At 43.3% G+C, this 14037-nt stretch overlaps 1 protein-coding gene across 4 annotated transcripts in view; it reads left to right on the plus strand.

The window, feature by feature from the left end:
• Positions 1-14037, plus strand: part of EVA1A (eva-1 homolog A, regulator of programmed cell death) — a 300077-nt gene that overhangs the window by 91415 nt on the left and 194625 nt on the right. The window contains exon 2 of one of the 4 annotated variants that reach the window (XM_039530657.1): positions 7648-7749. The exons of the other annotated variants lie outside the window; for them this stretch is intronic. Coding sequence (XP_039386591.1) covers positions 7725-7749 — 25 coding nt within the window. The 5' untranslated portion in view covers positions 7648-7724. The remainder of the gene's footprint in view (positions 1-7647; positions 7750-14037) is intronic. 4 annotated transcript variants of the gene reach the window in all.

Here is a 14037-nt window from a genome sequence, read left to right on the forward strand (position 1 = left end):
TATAAGGGAGTCCAAGGATTACAACAATGACCCTCACTGTTGATCTGGGCTAGATTCAAGCCAGCAACCTAGAAGTGAACCAACCCCTTCAAGCTATCCCGCTCCCACCACATCACTGTCACACTAATCATCAGGGCAGAACCTTACAATTACTGCTTAGCATTTAAAAATGTTATGAAATTCTTGAACCTTAATAGGTTGGGGTCACCAGTTTAATAATTGTATCAACCAGGCAAGGTACTAACAAACTTCAGCAGGACTTTATTTTTAAAGTGGAAACCTCTTTACCAAGCTGCACCCTCTGTAACTCTAACTCTGCCTCCTCAACTCCTCTCCCCTCCTTCCCGTTTCCTGTCCTTTCAGACTCCCAACAGCCAGTGCTCCCAGTTCTAATAATCACAAGCAACATCTAAACACCACATTCCCTCCTCTCTTAAGAAACTCTCCCAATTAAAATAAACATTGTTGTTCTAACCACAGGAACAAATAGGAAACAAGACACTATACTATTGGCAGAAATATTACACTGAAAACACTAGATACTACATAACATAGTTTCTAATCCAGACAGGTGGTCGTCTGGGTCTGACAGGCCGTCTCTCAAGCCCCGGTTCCAATGCAATGTCTTGTTGTGTTGATACTACGGTGAAGTCATCCAATGCAGACTGGGTGTTGGCATAATCTCATCTTGATGCATAGGCAGGTGCAAGATAAGAAGCATTCCATACCCGCCCATCAGAAAGTCGATAGGTGTAAGGTCCCTTCTTCTCTATGATTTTAAGAGGAGCTGTGAATTTATGGTCGCCTTTGCGTAAAATTCCAGGTTTTCGTATTCTAACAAAGGAACCACACTTAAACTTTGGTTCCTTAGCACCCCGCCGCTTGTCTGTGAAAGCCTTATACTTTGATTCTGTTCAACTGCTTTTCTCACATCATCCTCAGTTGGGGCCTCAGGTCGTGCCTTTAACAATCCAGCAATGTTCAGTTTAGTATTCATCTGTTTCCCATGCAGTAACTCTGCAGGTGATCTTTGCGTTGTGGCATGTCGTGTAGCCCGGTATGCTTGCAAGAAATCAGTAGTGAAGGGTATCCACAATCACCCTTCCAGTTTAGCCATTTGAAAGAGAGTTTGCAAACTTCTGTTAAACAGTTTGATTTCCCCATTGGCTTGAGGGTAATATAGGGATGACCTTCTGTGTAAAATGTTCCTCTCTGCTAGAAAAGTTTCAAACTCCAGGGAAGTAAATTGACTACTATTATCTGAAACCAGTTCTTTGGAGTTTCCTTCCCTGCTAAAAACTGAAGAGAGGAACTTAATTACTGTAGCAGAACAGATTTGCGATGTATCGCTACCTCAGGTCATTTACTGAACTAGTCTATTAAAGCGATGGCATAACGACAGTCAATTGGAGCAGTATCGAAGGGTCCTACAATGTCAGTCGCCACTTTTCCCCATGCAGATTCAGGCAGAGGAACAGGCTGTAATGGAGGGGTACATGTCACTGTTGTCTTATCATGCATTTGGCAAGTGACACAGGATTTTATGAGTGCTTCAGTTTGAGAGTCCATCCCTGGCCACCAATACAGATCTCGTAGTTGTTGTTTGGTTCTGACAATTCCTTGATGAATAGCGTGTGCCAGGTGTATGAGTTTTGACTGTAATTCTTCTGGCACAAGTAGTCGGTGTGTACCTCGTAGCACACAGCCATCGAGCAAAGAAAGTTCATCCCGAACTCTAAAATAAGGCAGCAAAACGGGGTCAAGGTTTTTAGGGTTACTGGGCCATCTTTTTGTCAGAAATTCCCGTAGTTTTTGTTGAATTGGACACGCTGAACAAGCAGCTTGAAATTGTTTTCTTGTAACTGCAGTAAGAGTGCTTGTAATAAACGTAACTACTACATCCTCATCCTCCTGTGGACCATCTGGTGAAGGCAAAGGCAGGCGAGAAAGGCAATCAGCTACCACATTTTTGTTTCCAGGCTTATATTCCAGTTCATAATTGAAAGAGAGTAGTCTTGCAGACCATCTAGCAATACGATATTCTGCTCTTCCCAGTCCTTTCGTGGTGAGCAATGTCGTCAAAGGGCTGTGGTCTGTGTGCAACTTGAACGTGCAGCCACACAGGTAAGTTCTCCATTTTTCAGTAGCCCAGACACAAGCAAGTGCTTCTTTTTCGACTGTAGAATATTTTCTCTCAGCATTACTTAGTGTCCTTGAAGCAAACACAACAGTCCTCTCTCTGTTGTTCTCATGAAGTTGTGTGAGGACAGCCCCAAGTCCATAATCAGAAGCATCAGTAGTTACAATTGTGGGAAATGCAGGACTGAATAGTGCAGTACTGGACTATGTACAATCAAGTCTTTCACCGTTTCGAAACTAGCTTGTGCATCCGCTGTCCACACTAAGGTTGAACTTCTCCGTAGTAATTCTCGTAACGGTTCAATGACAGAAGCATAATTGGGAATGAATTTTGCATACCAGGAGGTAAGACCCAAGAAGGAACATAAGGTTTGCAAATCTGTTGGAGGAGGAGCATTTGAAATTGCCAGGATACGATCTGGATCAGGTTTTAGTCCAGCCTGTGAAATTGTATGCCCCAGAAAAGAGAGTTCAGTTTGTCTAAATTTGCATTTGGGCCTATTGAGCTTGAGGCCTGCTTTGCTGATGCAGTTTAGTACAGACTTCAGGTTATTGTCATGCTCCTCAGTAGTATTTCCAAACACGATAATATCATCCAAATAGCACTGAACTCCATGTTGATTCTTCAGAATCAATGACATCATTTTTTGGAAGGCAGTTGGGGCTGATGCGAGACCGTATGGCACACGTTTAAAATGAAATAGTCCCTCATGTGTAATAAATACTGTGAGGTCTGTGCTATCTTCATGCAACATAACCTGGTGGTATGCGCTCTGCTAATCAAGAGTAGAAAACATCTCTGCTCCACGGAATTCTGCAAATACTTCTTCTATGTGAGGAAGAGGATGGCTGTCAATCACAATAGCTTTATTTGGCTCCCTTACGTCCACACAAAGGTGAATGCCTCCACCCTTCTTCTGCATCACTACTATTGGTGAAACTCATTCTGAGGCGTTAATCTCTTCAATAATGTCCTTTTGAACAAGTTTTCTAAGTTCCTCTGAAACAGCTTCCCTGACTGAAAATGGTAAGCACCGTAATTTCTGTTGTACAGGCATCACATTATTCCGCATTTTAACTTTATGCAGAAACACATAAGCACAGCCGAGTTTCTCCTCATCCTGGTGTTGGGTCCAAACTGAAACTGGTGTGCGTACTGCAAGAGTGCTTTGCTGAGGAAGATCAATTCGTCCATTAACTACCCTGAGATTTAAAGCAGCCAATAAATCTCTGCCAAGGATAGGAGTGCTTTTGTGGACAATGTAGAACTCTGCAGTTACACAGCAATCACCAAAAGTAACTATTGCTGGCAGGCAGCCATGTACTGGAATATGGTTTTTCAAATAGCACACCAACTGAAGTTTGGGTTCAGTAAGAGGCACATCTTTAAAGTATTGCAAATAGATGGAATCAGGTAGTATAGATACTGCTGAGCCAGTGTCCAACATTAGCTAAATAGCGTGTGATTTGCCTGATGGTATGGCAGAAACGTTTACAGTGCACTTTCTGTTCTGGAATATGTCCACGCTCAGCACAGTAATAATCTGGTATTGTAACTGCATGCACCTGTTGATTGAACTGGTACTGCGACATACTTTAGCAAAATGCCCAATCTTTTTGGACTGATTGCACTGAGCTACTTTTGCTGGACGTCCTGTGTAGCTTGCAAGGTGTTGTGGGGATCTACAGTGAAAGCTTTTACTGTATTTTGAATTTGCTGATTCAGTGGCTTTTCATTAGTTTTCCTCCTGCAATTGTTTGTCTGCAGGGATAGTGAACTTTTTTGCAAAGGAGTCACAGCCTGGACTGTGCCTCCTGTATCCCTGCTCATTATTTTGGCTTTAGCTGTACCTGACTCAATCTGAGTAGCAATGGTTATTGCTTTTTCTAGTGTAAGTTGTGGTTCTAGAAGTAAGCGTTCTCTTACACGAAGCATGGTTGTTTTCTCAATGAGCTGGTCTCTAATAATCTCATCTGCCATATTCCCAAAGTCACAAGTTACAATCAGACTCCTCAGGGAAGCAATATACTGCATTATAGTCTCCCCTGGTTTCTGCTCACACTGGCGAAATCTGTAGCGATTAGCTACTACATTCACTTTTGGTACAAAAAAGTTTTTTAATGCAGTGAGTGCAGTCTCATATTTATCATCTGGAAGGGGAAAAGTGTAAAATATACATGGCCCTTCTGCTCCAAGGCAGTGGATTAGCAGAGCACACTTGCTTACTTCAGAAATCTCTGTAGCACTGATTGCAAGCAGATAAGTCTCAAACATATGGATCCGGGCACTAAAAGCAACTGGAGGCTCACCTGGGCTTTGCAGGAAGGGCGCAGGTGGGTTCAGAGGCAGAATATCCATCCTCGTCGCCAAAATGTTGTATCAACTAGGGAAGGTACTAACAAACTTCAACAGGACTTTATTTTTAAAGTGTAAACCTATTTACCAAGCTCCTGCTGCACCCTCTGTAACACTCACTCTGCCTCCTCAACTTCTCCCCCCTTCTTCCTGATTCCTGTCCTTTCAGACTCCTAACAGCCAGTGCTCCGAGTTCTAATAATCACAAGCAACATCTAAACACCACAGTTGGCACTGTCCCTTTAAACAAAATACTAGAATAGCTTTTTACAAAGTCATTTTTTGTTGTTCTTGTTACATTGGATCCCAGTCAGAATCTATAACTGGCAATAGAATAAATCAGATAATGGACAAGATAAGGTTGATTTTAGGTCAAAAGTTTCATAGGCTCACTTTCAAAATCTTCATGTGTTTGTTTCCTGCTCTGTGTTGTATTTATAAGTAATTACAGGTGAAGGGGAGGTGGGAGAAATATTTTGTCCTGAAGAATCTTTGCAATGGCAAGCTTTAGTCAACAGTAATAGTAACAAAGCAAAAGAAACCCCTTGTGTTCATATTAGGCTATGCCGCCGTTTGAGAGAGCTGATTTTAGTATTTCAAACACGAGTATCAGCAAGACTGCCTGGTACGAGGCACATTCATATAGACCTACTTACTCTGGCTTGCAGCCTGGCCTTGGGTCACATTTTCAGTCCTGTTTGTCTCTCTTATTCTTAGTAATATGCTTTTCTACTCTTCCAGCTGAGCACAGTTTCAATGAGATGTTATCAGTATCGGTGCTCTGCATATAAAAAGTATGTTGGAAAGTTACGACAGTTCATAGCACATCTTAAAATCATGCTTGTTTTGGGGTCCTCTGAACTCAAGAAATAGCATCTGAATAACTTCTCTGTTGGTAAAAACTCTCTCTCATATTCCATTGTCTCAAAAACATCCAAAAGGAATTTTATCTAACTTAAAAATTCACTGTTTAGAAGAAATACAAAAAATTTCAACGCAGCTGGTAATTTGTAAACATTTATAGATGCTTGGAAATAGGGGGCTAGAGTTAAAAGATCTACCCTCTCCACTGTACACAGAGCAGCATTATTGATAGGACAATTGATTGTATTTATTAGTGTGTTTCAGAAAATGGAAAATTAATTGTTTCTAGGTTTATAGGTCTATGCCAATCAAACTAATTATTTAAATTACATGTATCCTGGCATCATATATTCATAATTACAGCTGGTGAAAAGTTTTGTCAACTTTCATTGGCAAAAAAAAAAAAAATAAAAAAAGACTTTTCAAAGGAAATGAACATTTTCACAAGAAGCTTTTATTTCTTTGAAAATGTTTGGGGATTTTTGGGTCAAAAAATTGAACGAATTGTCATTTTGTTTAAAATTAAAGATTTTTGATTTGGTTTGTCTTCCTCTTGCCTCTTCTTTCCCTTGCTCCACTTTTTTTGGACAGTGTGTGTATGTGTGTGTGTGGAGAACCCAGAAAATCAAAAACATTTTGTTTTTTTGAAAACTGACACAAAATGAAAACTTTTCTTTTGTCAAAAATTCAGAACATTAGAATTGTTTTCAAAAATTTTCACTGAAAATACATAACTTTTTACCAGCTATGTTCATAATATAGTTGAAGATGTCACCTCTGTTGAGTAGGCAGGTAACAGACAGGTTCCAGCAACACATCCACATACCTATTGTTTATTTCTCCATAAACTTCTGCCACTTCTTCTCAGCAGGCTCAATGTTGATAGGTTCTGAGATCGTGATTTCAGTGGGAATTAAGAATGCTCAGCACCTTGCAGGATTGAGTATATAGATTCTACTTGATTGGCTATGCACATGCACAAAGAAGATTGTTCTCTTTAGTTTATCCAAGAGAAGGTTAAGAGGTGAGGTGACTTGATCTACCCAAGGAAGAGATTTCTGACAGCAGATGGTTCTTTAATCAAGCAGAAAAAGGTTTAACAAAATCCAATGGTTAGAAGCTGAAGCTAGACAAATTCAGATTGGAAGTCCAGGGACATTTTTAAAATGAGAGTAATTGATCATTGGAACAGCTTACTAAGGATGTGGCGAAGTCTCCATCACTTGCAGTCTTTAAGTCAAGACTGGAAATCTTTCGAAAAGATATGCTATTGCTCAAAGAGAAATTAGGGGCTTGATGCAGGAGTTTATTGGGTGAGGTTCTGTTACATAAGAGCTCATAGTATGTGATTATAATGGTCCCCTCTGGTCTTAAAATCCTATGGAATGCACATTAATGTTAGTAGAAGTATCCAGAGTGTATCTGAATTGGATCTTTAGAGGGGTTTTTTATGTAACATGTTTCTATAGTACATGTTGATAGAGGATTTTTCTTAGTGAAGGGGAAGGGTGCGTTTTGATGGCTGATCAGGTGCTGTATGTCACTAGGTGCACTGTAAAATCAGTTGCATCGTTTGCTGCACACATGTTTACGACATCAGAATCAGGAACATCATTGCAAAACGGAAATGTCACTTCATGGAAACAGGAGAAATGTGGTTACCATTTTGAAGAAACCCCCCATAAATCAGTAAACACCAGTTTCTAATGATTTACACATGTATACTGTATTCTTGTCCTATCTCTGGCTGTGAGGGGAAAAAAAGGTGTTCTATAATTCTGTTCTATTGTAAGCTACTCCATCAGTTACTCAGGTTTCATAAAAAGGAAAAGCTGTGTCTCTTAAAAGAGAGAGCACTCCAAGTAGGCAGGGAGGTCGGGCAGCCACACCAGGGTAATGTTAAGTCATGTCATATCAAGCGATATCTGTAAAATGATACATAATATGCTCTATGAAACCTTTATTGTCCCCTAGCTAACATATGTCCTAGGTAGTTACAATTGGCTTTTACTTGAGAACTGACCAGCAATTCCCTGAAGAGGCAGGTTTGCATGAGTGAAAATGGTTGTTGGGGGAACTGACAAAATTGCTGGTTGGTGTAGAATTTCTTTCCCCAGCCTCTGTTACAACCAGCATAGAAGTTTGTGTTCGGAGTGTGGTGGTGAGGGGTTTTACTAATTTGCTGATGATTTGCTAAGAGTCAGACTCCTGCCCTGAGAAAAATCCCATTCAATGTGATGATTGAAAGGGACATTTCCTCTATTTTGTTGTAATCGACTCTTGTTTAGATCTTCATCCTTGGAATGTGAAACCAGCTATAAAACCCAACAAGAGACCTTTGAACCAAACAGAAACATAATACATCATGACTACAGATTGGTTTATTTTAAGTAAGTTGTAGCCTACAAGGCATGATCCCTCCCTCTTCCTCCCCCTCTCCCTGAAAACTACAAGTGAAAGGCGTTGAGCCCATTGTGTTATTGCTGCCCTAAATGTTCAAAAATAATCAGATTTAAAATGAGATTTAAAAAAAAATTGGTGTCTTCTTTATTTGCCTTCTGGTTTTTGAGTATTTAGGGTGCATTCAAGTCACATTTTCAACCTTTTCTCTTGCACAATGAGGGCTAGAAACCTACTTTATTTTTAAAATGAAAATTGAGGTTCTCACCTAATTACTTGTCTCCAGCTTTAAGTGAAATCTGTAGTTTAGTGAGACATAGTAAAATCACAAGAGCTAGCAACACTGCAAACCATGAAAAGCATTGACAAGCATTAGAATAGTGGTTCTCAAAGTTTTGTACTGGTGACCCCTTTCACACAGCAAACCTCTAAGTGTGACCCCCCTACCCCGCCCCTTATAAATTAAAAACACTTTTTAATATATTTAACACCATTATAAATGCTGGAGGCAAAGCGGGGTTTGGGGTGGAGGCTGACAGCTCGTGACCCCACCGTGTAATAACCTTGCAACCCCCTGAGGGGTCCCTACCCCCAGTTTGAGAACCCCGGCATTACAAGCCAAATTGAACAGATCTGACAGTGTCCTCCATAGCAGGCCTATTTTTCGTAGAATCGTAGGACTGGAAGGGGCCTCAAGAGATCATTTAGACCAGCAGTTCTCAAACTGTGGGTTGGGACCCCAAAGTGGAGCCAACCCCATTTTAATGGGGTTGCCAGGGCTGGCTGAGACTTGCTGGGGCTCGGGGCCTGAGCCTGACCGCCCCGGGCCAAAGCCCGAGGGCTTCAGCCTGGGATGGGGGGACTTAGGTTACAGGCCCCCTGCCTGGGGCTGAAGCCCTGGGCTTCTGCTTTATTCCCGCTGCCCAGGGCAGTGGGACTTGGACTTTGGACAACACCTCTGCCCCACCCCCCCTCAGGCTGGTAGAGCTCAGGCGGGCTCAGGCTTTGGTCCCACCTTCTGGGGTCATGAAGTAATTTTTGTTGTCAGAAAGGGGTCGGGATGCAATGAAGTTTGAGGACCACTGATCTAGGCCATCCTTGACAGGGGTTTGTTTATCTGGCTCTTAAAAATCTCCAATGATGGAGATTCTACAACCTCCTTGGGTAATTTACTTCAGTGCTTAACTATCTGAACAGTTAGGAAGTTTTTCCTAATGTCCAACCTAAGGGCTAGTCTACACTTACCAGCCGGGTCGACGCGGTGAGTTCGACTTCTCGGAGTTCGAACTATTGCGTCTAATCTGGACGCGATAGTTCGAACTCCGGAAGCGCCGCGGTCGACTCCGGTACTCCACCACTGCAAAAGGCGGTGGCGGAGTCGACCTTGGAGCAGCGGACTTCGATTCTGCGGCGTCTGGACGGGTGAGTAGTTCGAACTAGGGTACTTCGAATTCAGCTACGCTATTCACGTAGCTGAACTTGCGTACCCTAGTTCGACCCCCGCCCTTAGTGTAGACCTGCCCTAAACCTCCCTTGTTGCAATTAAGCCCATTACTTCTTGTCCTATCCTCAGAGGTTAAGGAGAATAATTTTTCTCCCTCCTCCTTGTAACAGCCTTTTATGTACTTGAAAACTGTTATCATGTCCCCTCTCAGTGTTTTCTTCTCCAGATTAAACAAACACAGTTTTTTCAATCTTCCCTCATAGGTCATGTTTTCTAGGCCTTTAATTGTTTTTGTTGCTCTTTTCTGAACTTTCTCCAATTTGTTCACATCTTTCCTGAAGTGTGGCACCCAGAACTAGACACAATACTCCAGTTGAGGCCTAATCAGCGCAGAGTAGAGCAGAAACATTACTTCTTGTGTCTTGCTTACAACACTCCTGCTAATATATCCCAGAATGATGTTCATTCTTTTTTTTTTTTTTTTGGAACAGTGTTACACTGTTGATTCATATTTCACTTGTAGTCCACTATGACCCGCAAATCCCTTTATGCAGTACTCCTTCCTAGGCAGTCATTTCCCATTTTGTGTGCATGCAACTAATTGTTCCTTCCTAAGTGGAGTACTTTGCATTTGGTCTTATAGAATTACATCCTATTTATTCAGACTATTTCTCCAATTTGTCCAGATCATTTTGAATTTTAATCCTGTCCTCCAAAGCATTTGCAACCCGTCCCAGATTGGTATTGTCTGCAAATCTTTATAAGTGTACTCTCTCTATGCCATTATCTAAATCATTGATGAAGATATTGAACAGAATGGGACCCAGGGCTGATCACTGTGGGACTCCATTCGATATACTCTTCCAGCTTGACTATGAACCACTGATAACTACTCTCTGGGAACGGTTTTTCAACCAGTTTTGCACCCACCTTATAGTAGTTCCATCTACGGTTGCATTTCCCTAGTTTGTTTATGAGACGGTCATGCGAAACAGTATCAAAAGCCTTACTAAAGTCAAGATATACCACATCTACCACTTCACCCCTCCCCATCCACAAGGTTTGTTAGCTTTTTTTTGACAGGGTATTAGATTGGTTTGACACGATTTGTTCTTGACAAATCCATGCTGACTGTTACTTATCACCTTATTATCTTCTAGGTGTTTGCAAATTGATTGTTTAATTATTTGCTCTGTTATCTTTCCAGGTATTGAAGTTAAGGTGACTGGTCTGTAATTCCCTGGGTTGTCCTTATTTTCCTTTTTATAGATGGGCACTATATTTGCTCTTTTCCAGTCTTATAGAATTTCTCTGGTCTGTCATGACTTTTCTAAGATAATTGATTCTGGCTCAGATACTTCCTCAGTCAACTCCTTGAGTATTCTAGGATGTATTTCATCATGCCCTGGTGACTTGAAGACATCTACTGTGTCTAAGTAATTTTTAACTTGTTCTTCTCTGTTTTAGCCTCTGATCTTACCTCATTTTCAATGGTGTTCACTATGTTAGATGTCCAAACGCTACTAACCTTTTTGGTGAAAACTGAAACAAAAAAGTCATTTAACACTTCTGCCATTTTCACATTTTGTATTATTGTTTCCTCCCCACCCCACCCCACATTCATTGAGTAATAGGCCTACCCTGTCTTTGGTCGTCATCTTGCTTCTAATGTATTGATAGAATGTTTTCTTGTTTCCCTTTATGTCTCTAGGTAGTTTAATATCATTTTGTGCCTTGGCTTTTCTAATTTTGTCCCTACATACTTGTGTTACATATTTATACTCATCCTTTGTAATTTGATCTAGTTTTCACTTTTTGTAGGATTCTTTTTTGAGTTTCAGATAATAGAAGATCTCTTGGTTAAGCCAGCAGATCTGAATAGCCTCTTTCTTTTGAATTGCCTGGGATCCTCTTTCAACCCAACAAAACGTTAGGCTAGTAAAGAAAAAATGGTTGTATGAACTATATTCCCATCAGCAACTCGCAAAACCTTGCTAGTAACCGACTTTGTTTTTATCTTGAAGGTTGCACATTTGTGATTGTCATTTATATTCCAGTCCATAGTGAGCAGTGAATACTAGTAATTTACACTGCAACAGGCAAGGGTGATAGATATGAGGATTGAATGAATATCTTTACACTCACATTTCTGTAGACTGTATTTATCTACCTTCCACCAAATTCTGTGCACTAGTGTAATAGTCCGAGGTTGGGGCCGTGCCCTCTCAGGGGCCGTCGGGAGCCAGGCCGCCTCACTACACGGCCCCAATCAGTCTCCGGGTTCTGAAGGTTTTTGGGGTTCTGCCCCTCAAGCAGGGGCGGAACAGAAGGCACACAGTTACTGCAATGAGTCCCAGCCCTCAGTCAGGGCGGGACAGCAGACACTAGGTCTAAGCTCCGGTCCTGGCAGCCGGAGCTGAGCAGTTACAAAGTCAGTAAGCCCCAAGCCCTAGCTCAGGGCGGGGCAGCACCCACGAATCCAGGGAGCTCAGATCCCCCTGCAAGCTGAGTAGTAACACAAAGTTAACAAGCTTAATCAGGGCGGGGCACCAAACACAGCCGTTCTAGGCTCAGCTCCTTACAGCAGGAGCTGAGCAACAATAATAGTTCAGGGCTCAGGTCCTTGCATCAGGAGCTGAGCAATAATAATAGTTCAGGGCTCAGGTCCTTGCATCAGGAGCTGAGCAATAATAATAGTTCAGGGCTCAGGTCCTTGCATCAGGAGCTGAGTATCAATAACAGTTCAGGGCTCAGGTCCTTGCATCAGGAGCTGAGCAATAATAATAGTTCAGGGCTCAGGTCCTTGTCTCAGGAGCTGAGCAACAATAGTCAGTAATCCCCAGCCCTAGGTCAGGGTGGGGCAACAAACAATAGTCCCAGGGGCTCAGGTCCTTGTCTCAGGAGCTGAGCAACAATAGTCAGTAAGCCCCAGGGTGGGGCAATAAACAATAGTCCAAGGCTCAGGTCCTTGTAGCAGGAGCTGAGCAGTCACAACAATACCGGGGCTCAGGTCCTTGTGTTAGGCACTGAGCCACAGCAGGTAAGTGCAGGCTTCTCTGCCTGACCGCTGGTAGGAGGGGGAGTCTGCCACCCGTGAGTGGGGTGGCAGGGGGGACACAGGCCCACCCACTCCACTGTGTCCCAGCCCGGGGCCCTAGCAGCGGCGTGGATCCGCTGCAGTCAGTGGGGATCCTGGCCGAAACACACTGACATGGGCACGTCAGTGCCCTCAGCCGGACAGGGGTCGGCTACCCCCGGGCTACACTCCATCTCCCCCTCCATGGGTACCTGCTCCTCGCTGGGCTCTGCAGCGGGGTCCCACACCATGGGCTCCTCGTCGTGCTGAGGGCTCTCTAGGTCGGGTTGCTCCTCCGGACTCGGGTCACGGGAACGCTCGGGCAGCTCCTCGGGGTACCGGGCTCGGGGCAGGCTCGGCCAGTCCACCTCGGGGTACCTGGCTCGAGGGAGGCTTGGTCGGTCCACGTCCGGGTACCTTGCTCGAGGGAGGCTCGGTCCGTCCGCGTCAGGGTACCTGGCTCTGGGCAGGCTCGGTCCGGCAGGAGCCTGAACAGGAGCGTCCGTCCTCTCCGGCCGCTGGGCTCCAACTGAGTGTTGAGGCCGGGCTTTTATACTTCCTGTCCCGCCCCTTGACTTCCGGGGGGCGGGAACAGGCGGTGGTGGCTCCGCCCCCTGAGGTGGCTCCGCCCACTGAGGTGGCTGTTCTGGTTCCTCTCTCTCAGGGGCTGTCGGGAGCCAGGCCGCCTCACTACAACTAGTTAACACATATTTGATACTATGTCATCCTGTATGACTAAAAAAAGTGGTCCAATGCAGATATCCAAAAGAGATTCCTCAGCACTGTGTGGGGAAAGAGAGGAGAATGTTTTCTATTTATCTTGTGTGCCTATTATCTTGTTATCTAAAGCAACACTGAAGTCCCAAGATGCTTGACAAGGGCCATGCTTTTATAAATTTCAATCAATGAACAATTCATCAGCAACTCACTCACTGTTTGAGGTCTCTATACAGTGATCGGTGAAGAGATCACCCCATCACCGCCCAGACCCTGATGCTAATGCAGAAATCAATTCAGATGCTCACTTTCCTAAATCAACAAAACAAAAAACTGGGGGTTTGTCCTGCTTTGAGCAGGGAGTTGGACTAGATGATCTCCTGAGGTCCCTTCCAACCCTGATATTCTATGATTCTATAACCCCAAAATGCAGAAGAGTGAGCCACTGGATAAGGAAAAAAATTGCATTTTCAAAAGTGCTTTCACTGAATTAGGAGTAGGTTAGGCAGATGGGGAAGGGGAAGAGAGAGAGCATAATGACTATCTACACACCTAGTCCTTTCTGCTCTGCTTGGGAACACAGACAGGTGGGTGGTCCATCTATTCCAGTATCCCCTCTCTGACAGTGACCAGTGCCAGATGCTTCCGAGAACATGCTTTAGTTGTCATTAGCCAGTCACCATCAAAGGGCTCAAGCGATAGTTTTCATTAACTTGAGCTTGAATGAACTCATGTTATTCTGTTGTTGCCAAAGGAAAAGGGGAGTAATGAGTTGCTCTAACATGTGATCTGCACTAATTGTGGGGATTGAAAGCCATCCTGATTCTAGATATATTGACACGGGAGACATGCTGAGGGATGGCTGCTTTGAGAGACAAATCCCCTGAAGAAAGGGGAATCTTTACTGCCTCCTGGTAACACTTTCCTTCCCCCCTGAGTTCACAAGAAGGTAGGGAGAAGTCCTAATGTGGTGGACTGATAACTTGGAAACTTATTTTTTTTTAAAGTTTGGTTTTATTATTAATTTGCCATATCCGATTG

Source organism: Mauremys reevesii, linkage group 3, assembly GCF_016161935.1.
Source record: "Mauremys reevesii isolate NIE-2019 linkage group 3, ASM1616193v1, whole genome shotgun sequence".
In the NCBI taxonomy this organism is placed as follows: domain Eukaryota; kingdom Metazoa; phylum Chordata; order Testudines; family Geoemydidae; genus Mauremys; species Mauremys reevesii.